At 42.5% G+C, this 21,784-nt stretch overlaps 1 protein-coding gene across 2 annotated transcripts in view; it reads right to left on the minus strand.

Annotated features, from left to right (window-relative positions):
- Positions 1-2,688: 2,688 nt before the first annotated feature.
- The window catches only part of SEC23B (SEC23 homolog B, COPII coat complex component), a 53,433-nt gene continuing 34,337 nt past the window's right edge, over positions 2,689-21,784 (minus strand). For both annotated transcript variants that reach the window (XM_032142136.2, XM_032142137.2), the window contains exons 14-20: positions 21,066-21,219; positions 18,262-18,339; positions 15,632-15,793; positions 13,228-13,314; positions 10,011-10,166; positions 9,258-9,323; positions 2,689-3,448 (exon numbers count right to left, since the gene is read on the minus strand). In XM_032142136.2, coding sequence (XP_031998027.1) covers positions 3,359-3,448; positions 9,258-9,323; positions 10,011-10,166; positions 13,228-13,314; positions 15,632-15,793; positions 18,262-18,339; positions 21,066-21,219 — 793 coding nt within the window. In that variant the 3' untranslated portion in view covers positions 2,689-3,358. The remainder of the gene's footprint in view (positions 3,449-9,257; positions 9,324-10,010; positions 10,167-13,227; positions 13,315-15,631; positions 15,794-18,261; positions 18,340-21,065; positions 21,220-21,784) is intronic.

The following is a 21,784-nucleotide window of genomic DNA, read 5'->3' on the forward strand; positions in this document are numbered from 1 at the left end:
AATTCTGCTAGAATGTAGGGCAGAGACAAAAAGAAGTAAAATAACTTGTATTCGAATACAAATTCAAAAGATAGAGTATCGGGATCAATCCAGCTGGTCCAACATCCAATTAATAGGAGCTTCCAGCTTCATTTTCCTACATAGCACTCATTACCTTCTAATGTATCATTTACTTCGTTTTTTTCGTTTGTTTGTTTTGTTTTGAAACAGTCTCGTTCTGTCGCCCAAGCTGGAGTGCAGTGGCACAATCTCACTGCAACCTCCATCTCCTGGGTTCAAACAATTTGTCCCTGCCTTAGCCTCCCAAGTAGCTGGGATTACAGGTGTGCACCACCACGCCTGGCTAGTTTTTGTATTTTTAATAGAGAAAGGGTTTCGCCATGTTGGCCAGGCTGGTCTCAAACTCCTGACCTCAGGTGATCTGCCCACTTCGGCCTCCCAAAGTGCTGGGATTACAGGCATGAGCCACCGTGCCCAGCCATATCACTTACTTCTAACATTGTTATTGTTGGTCTTCTCTAACACATAAGCTCTATGAAAACAGGAATTTTTGTTTTATTGGCAGTATTCCCAATGCCTAGAAGACTACTCCGTAGACAACAAGTACCGGATAGTTATTTGTTGAATGAATGAAAGAATGGCCCTAAAGTTCTGAGATTATCTTGGGCCTATACTTTTAGACCCAGTGGGTTAGTCTGTCTTTGGATCTCTGTAATGGAACACCGGAGACTGGGTAATTTATTTTAAAAAGAGGTTTACGGTTTATGTATATGGCTCATGGTTCTGTAGGCTGTACAGGACGCATGGTGCCAGCATCTACTTCTGGCGAAGGCCTCAGGAAGCTTACAATCAGGGCAAAAGGGGAAGAGGTAGCCCAATGTACCACATGGCAAGAACAAGAGGAAGAGGTGGGGGAGGTAACACTTAAAAAAATTTTTTTTTGAGACAGTCTTGCTCTGTCCCCCAGGGAGTGCAATGGTACGATCTCGGCTCACTGCAACCTCTGCCTGCCGGGTTCAAGCCATTCTTATGCCTCAGCCTCCTGAGTAGCTGGGATTACAGGCGCGAGCCACCACACCCGACTAATTTTTGTATTTTTAGTAGAGACGGGGTTTCACCATGTTGGCCAGGCTGGTCTCGAACTCCTGACCTCAGGTATCTGCCCACTTCGGCCTCCCTAAGTGCTGGGATTACAGGCAAGAGCCACCGTGCCCAGCCAACACACTTTTAAACAATCACACCTCATTTGAACTCAGGACAAGAACTCACTCATTTCTGTGAGGATGGCACCAAGCCATTCATGAAGGATCCACCGGTATGACCGAAACTCCTCCCACCAGGTCCCATCTCCAATCCTGGGAATTACATTTCAATGACAGACTTGGAGGGGACAAATATCCAAACCATTATTACCTGGCAAAGCTGTAAAGTATGAAGACAGAATAGATTTGCAGATATGCTGAGATCCAGTGAGTTCTCCCCAAGTACTCTTTTTAGTAAAAGTCATTTGAGATTGCAAAATGCCTTATGGAATAAAGGGAAGAGTGGAACTAACCCAAGATTCCAAACAGAAGAAATTCCTGGATGACAGTTGTGCAGTAGGTCAAAGTTATTGGCCCCCCTTAAAAAGGGACATCAGTGGTCTCCAAAGAAGAAAAACATGGACTTCATTCAGTAGAATAAGCTAGAATTTCTTTTTTTTTTTTTTTTTTTTTGAGACGGAGTCTCGCTCTGTCGCCCAGGCTGGAGTGCAGTGGCGCAGTCTCGGCTCACTGCAAGCTCCGCCTCCCGGGTTCACGCCATTCTCCTGCCTCAGCCTCTCCGAGTAGCTGGGACTACAGGCGCCCGCCACCACGCCCGGCTAATTTTTTTTTGTATTTTTAGTAGAGACGGGGTTTCACTGTGGTCTCGATCTCCTGACCTCGTGATCCGCCCGCCTCGGCCTCCCAAAGTGCTGGGATTACAAGCGTGAGCCACCGCGCCCGGCCTAAGCTAGAATTTCTTAGTAAATAGCAAAATATTTCTTCTCTCAAAAAGCAAACAAAATTTAGAAATTCTGGGGAAAACCACAGCAAATCTAAGAAATCATAATCCAAATAGGGAGCAAGCCAACATGATGGAATGTAAGAAAGTAACTCTGATTCTGTCCTTTGGAATGTTTTCCTACAAGTGGCATAGGGACTGACTGGGACACTAGCACCCTAGAGAAAAATGTCATCCTACCTGGCTTGGACTTGAACAATATTTGCATCATCACGACTGTGTAAATGCTTCTTAGGAGCTTTCAGCTTTCACAATCAACTTAGTGACAAAAAATATGATAATAGGCCAGAATATAATTTTTTTTTTTTTTCCTGAAACAGGGTCTTGCTCTCCCACCCAGGCTGGAGTGCAGTGGCATGATCAGAGCCCACTACAGCCTTGAACTCCTGGGCTCAAGTGATCCTCCTGCCTTAGCCTCCCAAGTAGCTAGGACTACAGTCACACACCACCATGGCCCAGTAACTTTTAAAATTTTTTGTAGAGACAGTCTCGCTATGTTGCCCAGGCTGGTCTCAAACTCCTGGCCTCAAGTGAGTCTCCTGCGTTGGCCTCCTAAAGCACTGGGATTACAGGTGTGAGCCTCTGTACCTGACCCAGAATATACATTTTGCCAATCCTGATAATATAAAAATAAAAATACAAAAATGACCAAAGGCATATTAATATATTGATTCTTTGAAAATGAGAATTGAGACATGGGCTAAAATTAAATACATGAACAACAAAAATCTTGTAAGGAGAGGTTAAAAGCAGTTATCTTCAAAAAGTAGGTCTGAGTTTATAGAGTGGAGGTAACTTATTTGTTATAAGCTCTTTAGGATAAGGTATTTGTTTCATTTTGATCCTGCATATATATTACTTTAATTATGAGGATTAGGTTCAGCAAACACCTCTTAAGGAAGTCACTTAAAACACACACACACACAGAGACCTCAGGAAATCACATTTGTATTAGCAATATTTTAGCCAGTACTTTCTGCATCTAGATTTATTTCCTTTATGATCATTAACATTCTCACCTAAACAAGTTGCCAAAATACATTACCTCTGATTTTATTTAGATTCTAAAAGTTAGGATACAAAAAGCACATAAACATCTACAAGTACCAAAACATTTATGACCTTATAATTTTAACAGTGCAAGAAAAAGGACAAAGACAGGAATACAAATAAATTATAATCTAAAGAGTTACATACAAAATTTCCTTGATTATTTGTTAAAATCTGCTAGAAAAGTAACAGGAATGTTATTAAGCCTTTCTAGACATTTTGAACACAATCTGACACCGTTGCATTTCCTGGTTGCATCTTCAGCTTAACAGGCACTGGAGACAGCCAGCTTCTTCAAATGGTCCATGAACACCTGCAGGCTAACATCATCAGTTAGGATGGGTGCTCCGGTTTCCTGAAATGTAATGATAAAGATTAGTTGGCAGATATCTTAGAAGCTGGTTAGAATTCATGAGCTGTCAAGCACCTTCCCTCAGAACATTCACAGGTGTTGTCCCCTCTGCTACAAGTACTCCCACCACCCTATCATCTGCCTCACTAATGACTTCTTTTGACTGAAGCACAATTTCCTCACAAAACCCTTTCCTGGTACGCCGAGATCAGGCCACCACCGCCTGCTTGTTTTGAGCATCAGGCCTTCTACTTTACCCTCTTCTCCACAGTCCTGATGAAGTACCCAGGGTCTAGCTCCCCACCAATGTGAGCTCACGGAGGCCCACATGCCTGCCTTTCCTCTTAAGTGCTCTCCTTAGCACAGAAGCTGGATAATGGTGTACCCACAAACAAGTGAACTGGTACCTCCACTGAACAGATGGATATTTCAAATATCAGAAAAAGCTTATAATTTTATTAATGTTATGGGAAAAATTGAATAGAAACCTCAGTTGGTAGTAAGATTCCAATTTTGTAAAGAAATTAAAAAAAATATATATATATACACACACACACACACAAAATAATACACTTTATATTACGTAGAAAAAAGCTGGAAATAGTTAACTCTTTAAATAATGATTCTAGGTAATTTAAATTTTCTTATTTTTAAAAACATTCAAATTTTCTAAAATGAAACCATACTGTTAGAAAAGTGTAAGCATGATCAAAATGTTTTCAGAGGATTTCGAGGAAGAAGGAGTAGAAGATATACTTTTCTCTATTCCTCCCACTAAGTACAACTGCAAACCTTGGGCATCTTATATAAACCAAACATAAGAAGACTTTTAAAGGTGGGGAGAAGACAGAAGACAAACTAAAGACCTTGGGACCCAAGGAACCACAGCAGTGAGTTCCTTGGGCTTTCTTATGCCTCATATACTCCGAATGTGGAGCTGAGGAAGCTGGCAAATTGTCATTGAGCACAGACTCAAACAAAACAAAACAACAAAAAACACCCACTTTCTCTAGCCAAAGGACTAAAGCAGCCTAGCAAGACAGAACAATCTTAGATAATAACCACTGTACTCCAGGCAAATATGAGATGAAAAACTGTGGCCCTGACCTACCTGAACCAGCAAAGGCTGGGTGAGCAGCTAAAATTTCTACCCTCACAAGGTAGTAACAAGGCACTCCAACACTCCCACCAAGATGGTGGCAAAGAAGGCTAAGTATGGAACCAGGAAGTTCATCCCCAATGGCCAAGTAAGAAATTTTCCTACCCCTGTGGTGTCAGTAGAGGCCATCTGGGGAGCCTGGACTTCCACTGCAACCTGGCAAAAATATATGTCCCTCCCCCTGCCTACTGGGGTGGCATCAGAGGCCTGGAGGAGGGTCAGGACTTTCACCATCACCCAGATGTAACAAGGCCATCTCCACAGTGGTGTCATTGGAGGCTATAGGGGAGCTGGAACTCCTATTCCCACTAAGCAGGAACAAGAAATCACTAGGCGCCCCCAGGTGTCAACAGAGTCCAGTGGAAAATCTGGACTTCTCCACCTGGCAGTAATGGAGCCCACCAGTGCCCCCGACACCCCCACCACCACCTTCCCTGTCAGAGTAGTGTAAGAAAAAATCAGCGAAAAGTAGCAGGTTTAATAAGATCTAGGGTCTCATACACTCACTCAAGTGTCCAAGTTTCAATCAAAAAATCACTTATACAAAGTGATTACCAAGACCTCCACCTAAATTTAAAAAGACAATTGACAGGTGTTAACACTAAGTTGACAACAATGTTAGAATTACCTGACAAAGATTTTAAAACAGCCATGATAAAAATGCTTCATGAGCAATTACAAACACATTTGAAACAAATGAAAAAATAGGAAGCCTCAGCAAAGAAACAACAAGGTCCCAGGAAAGAAGTGGAAGTCATGGAGAACCAAAAGGAAATTTTGTAACTGAAAAATACAGTGACAAACAAAAAGCGCAGTGCATAGGTTCAATGCAGAAAGAGAACAGAACAAAGAATCAATACACTGGAAGACAAAATAATAGAAGTTACCCAAATGAACAAAAGAAAGAAAATACATGGAAATGTAGTACCTGGGGTACTGCAAAAGATCTAACATTCATGTCACTGGATGTCAAGAAAGAAAGAAAAGAGAGCAGGTGAAAAGGCATTCAAAGAAATAATGACTGAAAACTTTCCTATTTGGCAAGAGATATAAACCTACAGAAGCAAAAAGCTGAGTAAACCAAAACAGGATAAACCCACAGAAATCCATGCCAAGACATGTCGTAATTACACTTTCTTCTCTGCCCCTGCCCATCCACCCTGAAAACTAACAACAGAAAAAGACTACTGGAAGCAGCCAGAGGAAAATGACACCTTCTCTACAGGGGAAAACAATGAGACTGACAGTGAACTTTTCATAAGAAACCATAAAGGCCAGAGGAAGCAGCACAATATTTTTCAACTGCTTAAAGAAAAGGGCTGTTAGTCAGAATCCTATATGCAGAGAAAATATTCTTCAGAAATGAAAGGGACATCAAGACATTCTCAAATAAAAGAAAACTAAAAATCTATCACCAGCAGACCTATTCTAAAAGAATGGTTAAAAGTAGGCCAGGCATGGTGGCTCATGCCTGTAATCCCAGCACTTTGGGAGGCTGAGGCAGGCAGATCACCTGAGGTCAGGAGTTCGAGACCAGCCTGACCAACATAGAGAAACCCTCTCTCTACTAAAAATACAAAATTATCCAGGCGTGGTGGTGCATGCATGTAATCCCAGCTACTCGGGAGGCTGAGGCAGGAGAATTGCTTGAACCCAGAGGCGGAGGTTGCGGTGAGCTGAGATCCCGTCATTGCACTCCAGCCTGGGCAACAAGTGCAAAACTCCGTCTCAAAAAAACAAAACCAAAAAAAAAAAAAGAAAAAAGAAAAAAAGAATGGCTAAAAGATCTCTAAAAAGAAAGAAAACAATAAAAGCAACCATGTAGATAAATAGGTTTTTCTTTTAAGACATCAATTATGTTTGATGCTTGAAACAAAAATTATAACACTGATGTGATACTAAATGTATGCAGAGGAAATATTTAACATAATTATATTACCGATGGGGGAGAGTAAAGTGATGAAAAAGGAGGTAAGGTCTCTAGACTTCGCTTAAACACCAGTAGACTGTGATAAGTTATGCATATATGATGTAATACCTAGGGCCTGGCCAGGTGTGGTGGCTCATGCCTATAATCCCAGCACTTTGGGAGGCTGAGGTGGGAGGATCGCTTGACCTCAGGAGTTTAGGACCAGCCTAGGCAACATAGCAAGACCTCATCTCAATTAAAATAAAAAAACCTAGGGCACTTAGGAGCAACCACTTAAAAAGCTAAATAAGGAGCTACACTCAAAAACATTACAAACAAGTCAGAAAGGAATCCTAAAACATGTTCAAATAACTCATGGGAAGGCAGGAGAAAAGTACACACAATGAAGGCAGGAAAAAAATACACAAAATGAAATGAAAAAAGAAAAGCAGAAAACAAAAAATAAAATGGCACACTTAAGCCCTAACATATCATTAATTACATTATATATAAATGGTCTAAATATACCAAGTAAGAGAGCTCAGCAGAGTGCATTAAAAACCATGACCCAACTATACAGTCTATAATAAATTCATTCTTCTTTTTGTTTTTCAAGATAGCGTCTTGCTCTATTGCCCAGGCTGGAGTGCAGTGGCGTGATCTCAGCTCACTGCAACCTCCGCCTCCTGGGTTCAGGCAATGCCCCTGCCTCAGCCACCTGAGTAGCTGGGACTACAGGCGCGTGCCACCACACCAGCTAATTTTTGTATTTTTGGTAGAGACGGGGTTTCACTGTGTTGGCTAGGCTGGTCTCGAACTCCTGACCTCGTGATCTGCCTACCTTGGTCTCCCAAAGTGCTGGGATTACAGGCATGAGCCACCGCACCCAGCCGAAAAAGTTTTTAAAAACCTACTGCAAACAGGAGAGAGGAAATAATAATGACTAGAGCAGCAATCAATGAAATTGAAAATAAAAAGATAATAAAGTCAATGAAATGAAGAGCTGATTCTTTAAGAAAATAAAGTAAAAGTCATTCAGATTGAAAAGAAATAAAACTGTCCCTGGCTTGCAGATGACATGATTGTCTAAGTAGAAATTTCTAAGAAATTTACAAGAAAACTCCTAAGAGTACTAAGTGACTCAGGAAGGTCACAGAATACAAGATAAACATACCAAAGTCAATTGTATTTCTATATACAGTCATCCCTCAGTATCTGTGGGGGAATGGTTTTAGGACCTCCTGTGGATCCCCAAATCCACAAATGCTCAAGTCCCTAATACAAAATGGTGTAGCATTTGCAGATAACCTATGCATACCCTCCCATACACTTTAAATCAGGGGTCCCCAACCGCAGGCCATGGACAGTACCAGTCCATGGCCTGTTAGGAACCAGGCCACACACCAGATGAGTGGCAGGTAAGTGAGTGAAGCTTCATTTGTATTTATGGCTGCTCCCCATCACTCGCATTACCACCTGAGCTCCACCTCCCATCAGATCAGTAGCAGTATTAGATTCTAATAGGAGTGCAAACTCTATTGTGAACAACGCATGTGAGGGATCTAGGTTGCACGCTCCTCATGAGAATCTAATGCCTGATGATCTGTCACTGTCTCCCGTCACCCCCAGCTGGGACCATCTAGTTGCAGGAAAACAAGCTCAGGGCTCCCACTGATTCTACATTATGGTGAGTTGTACAATTATTATTTTTTTTTTTTGAGACGGAGTCTCGCTCTGTCACCCAGGCTGGAGTGCAGTGGCGCGATCTCAGCTCACTACAAGCTCCGCCTCCCGGGATCACGCCATTCTCCTGCCTCAGCCTCTCCGAGTAGCTGGGACTACAGGCGCCCGCCACCACGCCCAGCTAATTTTTTTTTGTATTTTCAGTAGAGACGGGGTTTCACCGTGGTCTCGATCTCCTGACCTTGTGATCCGCCCGCCTCGGCCTCCCAAAGTGCTGGGATTACAAGCGTGAGCCACCGCGCCCGGCCTGGTGAGTTGTACAATTATTTCATTATATATTACAATGTAACAATAATAGAAATAAAGTGCATAATAAGTGTGGTAATGGAAATGCTGCACATCTTGACCTTAAAAATCTCAATATCCCAGTTGTGATACCGTATTATCGTTTTTGCAAGATGTTAACACTAAGGGAAAATGGGTAAAAGATACAGGTGATCTCTCTGTATTATTTCTTACAACTACATGTAAATTAACAATATCTCAAAAAAATTTAATTTAAAAATGTTTTAAGAAAACAGAATGAAAGGAAAGACTCATCTGAGAGAGACATAAATGCTGGGAGCAGTTAGATAAAGTAGTAATCGGGCCAGGGGGGGCGGGAGAGGAAAAGGGAAGGAATTAGGCTGGAAAGTGAGGAGGCGGCAAAACCGATGGTGACAAGTTGCCCTGTATTCTTGGTGGGGAGAGGACTAGGGGCCATGAGGCTGTGTGACGGCAGAGACCCCCATGGAGGCCACAGTACAGTGCTCTGTCCTCTGGCCTGAACCTGGTATGTTCTGCTGTATATGGTGGAAGGGGACCCACCCAGGGAGCCCCCTCAACCTCCGGCCCAGCAATGTTATTCAAGTTGTTTCCCTCCCTGCTACTCCCCAGCAAAATACCCAAGTTATGCAGTTATTCTGTCTCCAGGCCAAAAGAGATCCAATTTGTAGAATTTTAAAACAAGTCTAAAAAAAAACTAGCTTAGCATCCTCCCCAAATACCTGAAAATTTCTTACCTGTCCCCAAGCATAGAGGTTATTGTGTGTCTGAGATGGGTTCACTTTGGACAAAAGGAATCGAGCCTTTAACAACAACAACAAAAAGATTTAAAGATTAAAAAGTGACATTAATATTAATGTAACAGAAAAAAGATAAGTTTTTACAACATTTCTTTGGTTAAATTAGAATTGTTTTACTGCACAGTAATCTATTTCTTTAGCTTAAGCCCACTGGCTCTCCATTTAAGGATCCTAAAACATAAAATATGTATTTTATCTTGGCAATCCCTTTACATAAGCGTATTTTGACCACTCATTTTTATTTATTTATTTTTGAGACAGAGTCTCACTCTGTAGCTCCAGCTGGAGCGCAATGGCTCGATCTCAGCTCACTGCAAGCTCTGCCTCCTGGGTTCACACCATTCTTCTGCCTCAGCCTCCCGAATAGCTGGGACTACAGAAGCCCACCACCACGCCCAGCTAATTTTTTGTATTTTTAGTAGAGACGGGGTTTCACCGTGTTAGCCAGGACGGTCTCGATCTCCTGACCTCATGATCCACCCGCCTCGGCCTCCCAAAGTGCTGGGATTACAGGCATGAGCCACTGCACCCGGCCTGACCACTCATTTAAAAAGAAGCCATATTTGGAAGATTACCTGTGTGTCAATTTATGTCATCACGTAAAATATTAACCATCCTGTTTAGATGTATAGCAATAACAATCTATCATAAAACGAACAAACCACTGGAGTTAGAACTCAGCTCACTCACCTGACTGCCTCCATGCTCTGTGTTAATGTAACGTGGCATCGGGAAGCGTGCTTGCAGAATTTCTTGAGCATCATCCAGTGGTGCCTGCAGAAGATGCTTGAAGTTTTCATACTCGGGCATGTCCTGGTAGCCAGCTTTACGCCACTGGGCTATGGTCTACACAGAAATGAACCAACCAAAACTATTGTGGAAACTGTAATAACAGCCTTCACTGACACTGACATTCTACCATCACCACCCAGAGCTTGTCTAGTGAAGAAGTCTAATGTCAAAAATGACAAGCTTCAGAGGGAGAGCAAAGCAGAGCTACTGGCAGGAGGAGAAGCAGGAGGAAGACACCCCCGCCTGCGCATTCCCCCAGGAATGTCAGGCGTCACTCATGCCTCCTCTCTTCTACATCAACTAGTTAACAAAGCCCATGGATTACTCATCCCAAGGAGCGGCGGCCTCCCTCCTTTTCCACTTCCACTGTTATCACTCAGTCTAGCCTCTCATCTCCGCACAGTAAGGAAAGGGATTTGTTGGCTGCCCACAAAGACTCCACTCCCCCATCTCCTTTCCTAACGGCACACATGTTACACTCCTCCAGTGAGCAGTAGTCATACAGACTTGGGTGCAATTGACTCACCCCTATCCCCTGCTCCCCCTGGGTCCTGAATTGGGGTACCCTTGGCAAAGGAGACAAAAGCTGTAAGAATCAAAGTATGAGTGTTGATCAGGCAGTGAGGAGAAGCCATGTGCTAAACTGTGGAAAGCAGACGATCTGTCTCCCTGACTACGCTACACATTTTATCACCATTCCTTCTTTTATACTCATCAGCAACTGGTCTAGAAAATATCTTGTATACACAGGAAATCAAGAAACATTCATTAACTGATTCATATACCTTTATAAATAAAGTGAAGTGCTTTCGCTCATTATTTAGGAGAACAAGAAGACAATGGAGAGGAAAAATGGAGAAAGAGGCCACAGCAAGTGTGCAAAGTGTCTTAACAGAGCCATTAACATGGCTCCAGGCAGGGGATTCTCATCAGATGCCTCCTTCTGTAGCCTGCTCGCCCCTTCTCAGAGTGGCAGTTACCGTTTTCCAGGTCTAAATGCTGTGACTGACTGTTGGCCTACGGGAAATGCCCATGAGCTCACCAGGGTCCAGGAGTTCATAAGAACACTAGCGTTCAGCATGCTCAGGACTTTGGGAAGGTGAGAGCAATGTCACTGTCTTTATCCTTAGAACCCCTCACTTGCACGAGAAGGTGCTCAATAAACAAGTGAATGAACAGGATCGGGGTTACAAAAGAAATGTCGATAAGGAGATGAGCTTAAGGCAAAGAAAGCTTCATCCTTAGTACAGTCGGCCCTCGGTATCCATGAGATTGGTTCTAAGACCACTCCTCCCAATACCAAATTCCATAGATCCTCAAGTCCCTCATACAAAATGGCATAGTATTTGCATATAACTGATGTACATCTTCCCATACACTTTAAATCATCTTTAGATTACTTATAATATCTAATACAATGTAGAGACTATATAAATCGTTCTTGTGCTGTTTTTTTGGTTTTTTTTGTTTTGTTTTTTGAGACAGAGGCTCACTGAAACACTGAAACCTCCACTTCCCGAGTTCAAGTGATTCTCCTGCCTTAGCCTCCCGAGCAGCTGGGATTACAGGCGTCTGCCACCACGCCCAGCTAATTTTTGCATTTTTAGTAGAGACAGGGTTTCACTATGTTGGCCAGACTGGTCTTGAACTCCTGACCTCAGATGATCCGCCCGCCTTGGCCTCCCAACGTGCTGGGATTGCAGGCATGAACTACCACACCCGGCCTGTGCTGTATATTTTATTTGTATTATTTTTCACCCGGCCTGTGCTGTATATTTTATTTGTATTATTTTTTATTATTATTTCAAAATTATTTTTAACCTGCAGTTGATGGAATCTGCAGAGGTGGAACCCGTGGATATGGAGGGCCAACTGTACTGATACCAAAGGTCCCAGTGGGAAGAGCAGCTGGTCACCCAGCTCTCAGTCTAGGACTATTACTGACAGCCTAGCACTTGCGTGCAAGTGGCTAGCAGATTGGGTGTTAATATGCTGAAAAAAGTTTAAAGTTATAAAATACTTAGGAGTATTAGAAAACTAATACTTCCTAAGTTACTGAAGGAATCCTGAAACACAATTTATATCTTTTCATGACATCAGAAATCATTTCTCATGGTTGGCCACTAGGAAACCAAATCAATAACCAATTTAATGAAGGTAGAGAACATACAATAGAAGAAAAAGCATCGCTGAATATAAATACCACCATCATCTCCATTAAAGGATTTTTTTGCCATAAAGATGCAAATAATTCAGAGGAGCCATTCCCTTTCTCAGGGCATGAACCCCACTGAGAAAGAAACGGACTGAAAGCTATCCACAGCCATCCTAGGGATCCACAGACACAGCGTAAAGTTCCCTGGGCCATGTTATTTCGTCAAAGTACAACTTTAGCTCTAAACGCTAACTCTGAAAGAACAGCAGTATGTATATAACGCTGAAAGAACAGCAGTATGTATAAAATATTTACTGAGGAGAAAAAACGAATTTTACCTAACTTTGAAGGTAATAATTTACAGTGATTTAAAAGAACCACCTGAGATTTTTTTACAGCATATATTATTATTATTATTTATTTTTTGAGACAGAGTTTCACTCTGTTGACCAGGCTGGAATGCAGTGGTGGGATCTCAGCTCACTACAACCTCAACCTCCCAGGTTTAAGTGATTCTCCCACCTCAGCCTCCCAAGTAGCTGAGACTACAGGTGTGTGCCACCATGCCTGGCTAACTTTTGTATTTTTAGTAGAGATGGGGTTTTGCCATGTTGGTCAGACTGGTTTCAAACTCCTGACCTCAGGTGATCTGCCCACCTCAGCTTCCCAAAGTGCTGGGATTACAGGTATCAGCCACTGCACCCGGCCCATACTTAACAGCAAATATTATTAAAATTATTAAATATACAAATACTCCAGGGATTTACTAGAATAAAAGCCACTGCGCTTTCTAAGCCCAAACTGTGGTTACAAATGTCATTAAAAACCTAAATTAATAAGAGAAGAAAACAAAAACCATAGTTAAGGACAATAATTCTCCTTGTGTCCACATTAAATGTGTATGCCTTTTCTCCAATTTAAAAACAAAAAGAAATTAATTAATTAATAATATCATCTTACCTCACCAAGATAAATGACAATTTGAAAGAAAGTATCCATCAGCAAAATTCTGTCAGCTAGAATGCTGCTGCTATCCAAGAGTACTGGCTGAAGAAAAAGAGAGAGAAAGATGGCATTGGTCTTCCGTGCTCCCCACACAGCAACCACTTCCACCTGACCCTGATCCCATGTCTGGTATCCACAGCAAACGCTATTTACAAATGGTGCCCAGCACAGTGAGTCACCCCTTTTCTTCCTGACACACTTCCACTTTCTGCTCCTGACTCATTCTCAACTTTGTAGGAAAAATAAGCTCCAAATAATTCCTCATCAACTGAGAAGGGAGATTAATGATACCTTTTTTTTTTAAGAGTCAGGGTGTTGCTCTGTTGCCCAGGCTGGAGTAAAGTGATGTGACCCTGGCTTACTGCAGCTTCGACCTCCTGGGCTCAAGTGACCCTCCCACCTCAGCCTCCTGAGTAGCTGAGGCTACAGGTGCATGCCACCATGCCCAACTAATTTTTTATTTTTTGTAAAGACAGGGTCTCACACTATGTTGACCAGGCTTAATGATACCTTTTGATCTTGGAACGAAAAATAATTCTGAATATTCTCAGTTTTGTATGTATTTTAGCAATCTCTACAGACATTCTCTGTAGATGAGACAGAATACGGATACCTATATGAAAAACAGCACTTAATACAAGTTTTTAAAGTTTACTACAAAATATAAATTATGGCTGGGCGTGGTGGCTCACGCCTGTAAACCTAGAACTTTGAGAGGCCAAGGCAGGCAGATCACTTGAGCCCAGGAGTTCAAAACCAGCCTGGGCAACATGGCAAAACCCCGTCTCTACCAAAAACACAAAAAATTAGCCGGGCTGTAGTGGCACGTGCCTGTGGTCCCAGCTATTCAGGAGGCTGAAGTGGGAGGATCACCTGAACCTGGGAGGTGGAGGTTGCAGTGAGCCAAGATCGCACCACTGTACTCCAACCTAGGTGACAGACACCCCATCTCAAAAAATATATATATGTTTATTATTTATTTGTAAGTAATATTTTATATTATATAATTATAAGTATATAATTTATATTTATATATATAATTTTTATATATACATATACATATATAATATTTACATATACATATATAATTTATTATATTTACATATACATATATAATTTTTATATATGTAATTATTTCTTTTTTCTTTTTATTTTTTGAGAGGGAGTCTTGCTCTGTTGCCCAGGCTGGAATGCAGTGGCGCAATCTCAACTCACTGTAGCCTCCACCTCCTGGGTTCAAGCGATTCTCCAGCCTCAGCCTCCCAAGTAGCTGGGATTACTGGCGCCATGCCCAGCTAATTTTTGTATGTTTAGTAGAGATGGGGTTTCACCACGTTGGCCAGGTTGGTCTCAAACTCCTGATGTCACGTGATCCGCCTGCTATTTTAGCAATTATTTCAATAATAAAAGTAAGTGGTACTTGAAAAAGAAAATTTTTAAATGTGTACCCAAGTACAACAAATATTGATATTTTGTTTTTTTCCATATAGTTCTTTATTTTTGCAGGGAATATTTAGAAACGTTTCTATTTTGACTTTTTTTCATGTAACATTTTTACATAAGGACTTATCTATTTTATTATGTTACATACTTTTTGTGAATACTGTTGGCCCTCCATATCGGTGGGTTCCACATCTATAAATTCAACCAATCTTGGACTGAAAATATTTGAAAAAACTATGCATCTGTACTGTACATGTACAGACTTGTTTTCTTGTCATTATTCCCTAAAAGCATACAGTATGACAATTATTTACATGGCACTTACATTATATTAGGTATTATAACTAATCTAGAGATGATTTAAAGTATATAGGAGGATGTGCCCAGGTTACATGCAAATATTACGTAATTTTATATTAGTAACTTGAGTATCTAAGTATTCTGGTATCTGAGGGAGGTCCTGGAACCAATCCTCCATGAATACTGAGGGTCAACTGCATTTCTCAGGTTACTTATTTATTTTCCTATATTAAACATTCGGATTAATGTTTGATCCTCTATTATAGTAGTTCCTTTACTATTTTTTTTTTGCACAAAGTCTACTCTGTATCTAGGAGTCTTTCCTTCAGGTACAAGACATGGAATTGCTGGATGTAAGCATACAAGCACAAGGAAAAAGAAAGCATCCAAGTTATTTCTTAGCGTTTTTTACATTTATTCCTGCCTTCCAAAATAATAGCTTTATATGTCCTTTGACATTTTCCTAAAGGTATTTTTTAATAGAAATAATGTTAAATTACTGTAAAAACTCCAAGTTTTACTTCTTTTTTTACAGTTCTGCTAAGTAAATTTGCTTAAAAAAGAATATATGTTAGGTGATTCCACTCCTCAGGAAAGCATTTGGGTAGAGTCTTACCTCTGGTGGCCCGTGAAAGGAGTAGGAGTAGAGAATGGGCTGGATCATGATGAGGGACTGGGTCAGGTCCTGCCGGGCAAAATGATGTCTGTAATATGACGACTCATCAGGACTGTTGTTAAACACTTGAAGAAATGGAGATCTTCTCAGATGGAACATGAACTGCATTCACAAAGAACGAAAAGAGAAATGCATATAATTGTAACCTTCTTAGACACCCAGAGTAGATCTACCTCAGGGCTCTGAAATAGGAGAACCCAGAAAAGGGCTCTCCGGGTTCACAGAACAGAAAGCATAAGGTGGCACCAGGGGCTAGGAAAAGAGGAAAACTGGGAGTTGTTGCTTAATGAGCACAGAGTTTCAGCTCTGCAAAGTGAAAAATTCTAGACATCAGTTGCTCAATAATGTGAATACACGTAACACTACTCAACTGTATGCTTAAAAATGGTTAAGATGGTAAATTTTGTTATGTGTGTTTTACCACAATTAAAAATTAAATTTTTTTTTTTAAAGGGCCTTTGGCCAGGCACGGTGGCTCACGCCTGTAATCCCAGCACTTTGGGAGGCCGAGGCGGGCGGATCACCTGAGGTCGGGAGTTCAAGACCAGCCTGACCGACGTGGAGAAACCCCGTCTCTACTAAAAATCCAAAATTACCCGGGCGTGGTGGTGGGCGCCTGTAATCCCAGCTACTCAGGAGGCTGAGGCAGGAAAATTGCTTGAACCTGGGAGGGGGAGGTTGCGGTGAGCCGAGATCAGGCCATTGCACTCCAGCCTGGGCAACAAGGGCAAAACTCTGTCTCAAAAAAATAAAAAATTAAAAATTAAAAAAAAATACAAAATTTTTTTTTAAAAAAGGGCCTCTGGGTATGTCAAAGCTTCCACAGTTAAGAGGAAAGCCAAAGACAAGTTATGAGCCAGAGTACAGGATAGCACTGGGGATTGGGGGTGGAGGGCCAGGAGGAGACTTTCTAGAGCTCTGGGGACTGACAGTGCACCCTGAGAGATGTGGCTGAGGAGGCCACAGGGCCAGGGGGAAGGGGATTCTAGGCACAGGACAGCAGATGGCAGCTCAGGACACAAGCTGGGATGGTGAAGTGTCGGTGCAGGGGAGAAAGGGACAAGGGATGACTCTGTAGCCATAGGTTCTCACCCTCGAGGATGAGAAGAAGGGGTGGGGGCAGACTTTCAGCTCACATTAGAGTTCCCAGAACACGAAAATGAGCTGCCTTGTGAAGTATAAAGCTTCCTGAGACTCCAAATATTGAATCATAGGTTCCTAAATAATAATCAAGGCTGACATTCAATACATCCTACATGCAAGTCACAAAGCACTTGACAAGAACTACTTAATCCTTCCAATAAGCCCATGAGGTAAGTTCTCTTACCATCCCTAGTTTACAGGTGAGGAAACTGAGGCACAGAGGGGCGAGCAACTTGTCCAAGCTCACCCCACTACTGAGTGTCACAGCTGGACTCTACAACTGGCCGCCTGGCTCTAGAGACTGGGTTCTTGGTCTCTTTCCTAGAATGCCTTGACAGAAGGAATCTGAGAAAGCATTTCATCTGGTTTTCAAGCTGTGCTCTTAGAGTCTTCATCAAGTCCTCAGGGGCCCAGGGATGAGGGCTCTGGTGGGACCCAGTGTGGGGGTGGTACACGGGCACAACCAGAGAAGCACCAACTCTATCTGCTTTATGTGCTGGCTTTTAAGGGCAGCTCCTCTCAAAGAAAGGATTCTGTGGCTTTAAAAACAAACAAACAAAAACTGTAAACCACTTCACCAGACCAACTCCCCACTGCTAGAGGTGGGAAACCAAACTCTACAGGGCTTTGGAACCTCCTCTAAGGTCAGCCCCAGCGGAGCCAGCACTGGAACCTCACCCTGACTCTGGCCGGTCCAGGGCTCTTCCCACAACACCACAGAGCTTTAACCTGTCGCACATGGGCACCTCAGAGTCCCAGGCACCAGCTATGGAGCTAGGTCACATTTAGTGCTGAACAGGTGACTGGCATTGTGCTAAATATTTAATACTCAATTGGCCTCAGCTCCTGTAATCCTTACAGACACCCATGAGTTACGCTCTATTTCCTAAGTTACAATGGAGATGGAAATTCATCTACTTCTCCCGCTCCTCTCTCTTGTTCAATGGCTTCCAAAGGCTTGGTTCATGCAGAGTGCAGTTACTTTCAGGAGCTGCTTATTGCTCACTCCTGGTTATGATGCACATAATAACCACAGACATATTATTAAATATTTGTTGTACTGTGGTTTTGTTTTGTTATCTTCATCTCCATGTGTACTCATTTTCTTGGTTTGTTGCTGAGGTAACTGTTTCCCCAGAACTTCTACACATCAGAGATATTTTTTACGGCCTTATATCAATGATCCTGTTTTGCCTGTTCATGAAAATGTATGCATGAGTTTCCTCCCCTCTGCATGCCATCTTTATCTCTGTAGGGCTTATGGTGCTGTCTTGCCTAGACACACATTCAACTTGGGTTGAACAATCTCTATCACCTACAGACTGAGTCTCAAGACATTAAAAAGCCTTCACTTTACCTTGAGAATAAAGTTAATTTCTATCAAAATTTATTGCTCTGTAGTTATTTTAGAAACATATATTACTTACCTGAGGATATAGAGAAAAGGAATCTGATAACCTAAAAGAAGTGGGGTCTTCTTTGTTATACTGTCCAAACTTTTGACACTATGGAAAGAAAATACCAAAAAACAAACACACACAAAAAGAGAGAGAAAAATCTAAGTTAGCATTACCTGGAAATATTCTTGGACTAAGCTACATCCAGTCTGAACTCTGCCACTTACTGTAAGTCCTAGACTAGCACTTCTCAAGCATCAATGAGCAGGCAAATGACCAGGGGGTCTTGTTAAAATGCAGGGTCTAGGGAGGAGCTGAAGATTCTGCATCCCTAATCAGCTCTCAGGCAATGCTGGCCTGAGGACCGCCCTGACCAGAGAAGTTAGGTGAGCTCTTCCAGGCACCTGTTCCATGTGAAAACCCTCTAACACCATGAAAACTAACAATTATAGTTACGCTTTGATGTTCTCTCACAATAAAACTCAAATTTATTTCTCCCTATGGCAGATTTCTGAACCACAATGTTTTCTCTTCCTGCCTTTATTTCTGCTCACACATTTCTGGTCACTAAAGAATTGGGCTGTTCACCATTTAAAGAAACCCCACTTCTAACAATTACTTTCTTCCCACAAAATCTGGTGTCCTTCCACAATTCTCGTCTTCTTGAACTTCCTAGCAGCATGAGCCAGGTGACTGCCCAAACGTCTTGAAACTCATCATTTTCCTATTTCTCATAATCTCTCCAACCAACCCTTTTCTGCCTTCTTCAATGGTTTTGTCTTCCTCCTCCCCCTAACTGTGGACTCCTTGGGGGTTAGTTCTTGGCCCCCTCCTCCCATCCTCACTGCTTTGGGTACAAATGAACACTAGAGCCAGATGGATGTCATCCAAATCCACCCTCCAGTGTCCAGTGCTGACCTCTAGCCTGAGCCCCAGTCAGGACATCCACCCAAATATGGGAGTTTTCGTGAGACACACTTTTGCAAGTTGACATTCAATTATCAAAAATAAACTATTACATTAAAAAAAAGAGATTCACCTTCTCCCACCCTAAAGTTGCTCTCCTTTCCCATCTTCTACCTCATCACCACTCATGCAGTTACCTACGTGTGAAATGTCACTCAGTGCTGACTTTTTGGTGTTTGACTTTACACAATAATTTCATCAAGTTTTATCAATTCTTTCAGTTTACATCCTGATTTCAAACCTTCTGCTTCCTCCATCTCTACTGCCACTATGCTGGTCTCAGTGTCATTGAGCCTGCAAAATCCTCCATTCACAACAATAGCCTTTTCTCCCTGCAATGTGCCTCACGTGGTGATATTAAATGTAAACACAAGCATCATGCCAACATCACATCCCCGCTTAACAATCACACCCAAGTCTCCCTTGCTCCTTAAAGTTAAGGAGCTCCCCAATCAAGGTGTACCTTCCCTGACTCTGTTCCCCACTGCACAACCTGGCCTCATGTGACAGTGGTTTCTCCAAAGTCCTCAGCATAAGCTAAAAGACCCAGATAGCTCCCGCTGGCTCGTTCCTGCTAGCCCTCCACTCAGCAAGCCTTGCCTTCTCTTCTCCAATTAACCTATTCTTTAATAAAAACCTGACTCAAGGCTCATTTGCACAGGAAGTCTTTGTTAGCCACCTGGGCCCTCTGCTTATCTATCCTCCCTCTGAAATCCTAAAGGAGCAATTTTCAAATTATGTTTGAAATGTTGACACTTCCTGAAAAATGGTTCCATGAGATGGCAAGGGCAAATAGAGGGCTGAACAAAATGAAACAGGTTTCCTTACTGGGCCTTTCCGTGGTGCCTTTGATCACAAAAACATGCTGTGACTCTCTAGGAAGGTAAGATTATCGTGTGCCAATTATTGATTTATTGCCTTGTGCTGGCTCCAAACTCACCCTCTTTGCCTGCTGTGAAATGGACATGGGCCCTTTCACTACCTCTCCTTTGCCAGCTGGCACGGTATGAAGCTTTGTCAGTAGAGAGTGCTGGAGGTGAGCGTCAGCTTCGGGCGCCGGAGTGCTCATTCAGCAGCTTCCTGGGTGCCAGGTCCTGCTGCACCAGGGCTCCCCAGTGCTGAGCTCCTGGAGAACATGGCAGCCAGCAGCTAAACCAGCATCCCTGCATGCCTCCAGTGAGACATTTTCCTGTACACAGCTTTCCCTGGCACCCTCGAGGGTGGATTTTCTTCAAATTCTAGAGAGTGAATTTCTAGCAAGTTCTTCTGGCACAGCACCATGGTAACTTCTCTGCAAAAGACTCACCAAGCCATGGCCATGCCCTCCCAACTATGTCTGGATCAGCCCTGGGGAGAAGGGCACTTCCTTTGGTGCTCTATCTCAGCTCCAGAAGTAGTGGCTGCCCACTTCTCTATACTTCCTTCTAGCCAGTCCCTCACTGTTCTACTCCCTTGTTGTATTCTTTATAAAAGACTTTCCCTGTTTAAATTACAGTGTGACTTCTTTCATATGATTAAATCCAGACTGATACAAGGCATCTCCCTAAATTCACCAGGCCTGGATCCCTATTTCCAAAACCACAGCATTCACAAAATGACTCATCTACTAAGTCAACTCAACCCACACAGATTTGTATCACTCTCCAAATGCTACGTGCATGTTGTTTCTTCCCAACTATAATGTAAATCTCTGAGGGGAAAATGCACATTTAACACGTCTTTAACAGAATGTCCAGTGTGCAGCATAAGGTAGGCAACTGATAAATTCTTGCTGATTCACGATATAATAATAATTAAGTGACAGATTTCTTCTCTCGAAAGTAAAGCAGAAACCAAGACTGAACCTAATGCAACTGTCCCCAATTTACCAGTCGGATGAGTTGTCGGTCCAGCCACCGGAGCACATCAGGCCCCTCCTCCGACTCCGCTCGGAACACCCCAAGCCGTGCCATCAACACTGCCGCAGCCTCCTGGTCAAATGCTGCTTCTATGTGCCTGAGCTGACTCTGTACATCTGCCCAACTGACAGTTCCAGAGTTAGTGCCATGCTTATGTTTAGGAGAGATCAGAAAGCCAGACATCCATTCAGAAAAAGAAACACAGGCTAGGTGCAGTGGCTCATTCCTGAAATCCCAACACTTTGGGAGGGTGAGGTGGCAGGATTGCTTGAGCCTAGAAGTTCAAGACAAGCCTGGCCAATATTGTGAGATCCCCATCTCTCTGCATAAAAGTAAAAAAAATTAGCTAGTTTTGGTGGCAGGCACCTGTGGTCCCAGCTACCTGGGAGGCTGAAGTGGCAGGATCATTTGAGCGTGGGAGGTTCAGGCTGCAGTGAGCTGTGATTGTGCCACTGTACTCCAGCTTGGCAACAGAGCGAGACTGTCTCCAGATGATAATAATAATAATTTTTAATGAACTATATTTCCTACAGAAAGATGATTCCTCTAGGCAAGTGTTCATAGGCCCAATTGGGTTAGCCAAAAATGCCTCCTCCTCTGATCAAATAAGCCCATGAGGGCTGGTGAGAACCATTCAATGGAATCAAAAAGACAAACTAACAAATGTTAAAGTATCTCTTCAAGAGAAA

This window comes from Hylobates moloch, unplaced genomic scaffold (genome assembly GCF_009828535.3).
Source record: "Hylobates moloch isolate HMO894 unplaced genomic scaffold, HMol_V3 SCAFFOLD_21, whole genome shotgun sequence".
NCBI lineage: Eukaryota > Metazoa > Chordata > Mammalia > Primates > Hylobatidae > Hylobates > Hylobates moloch.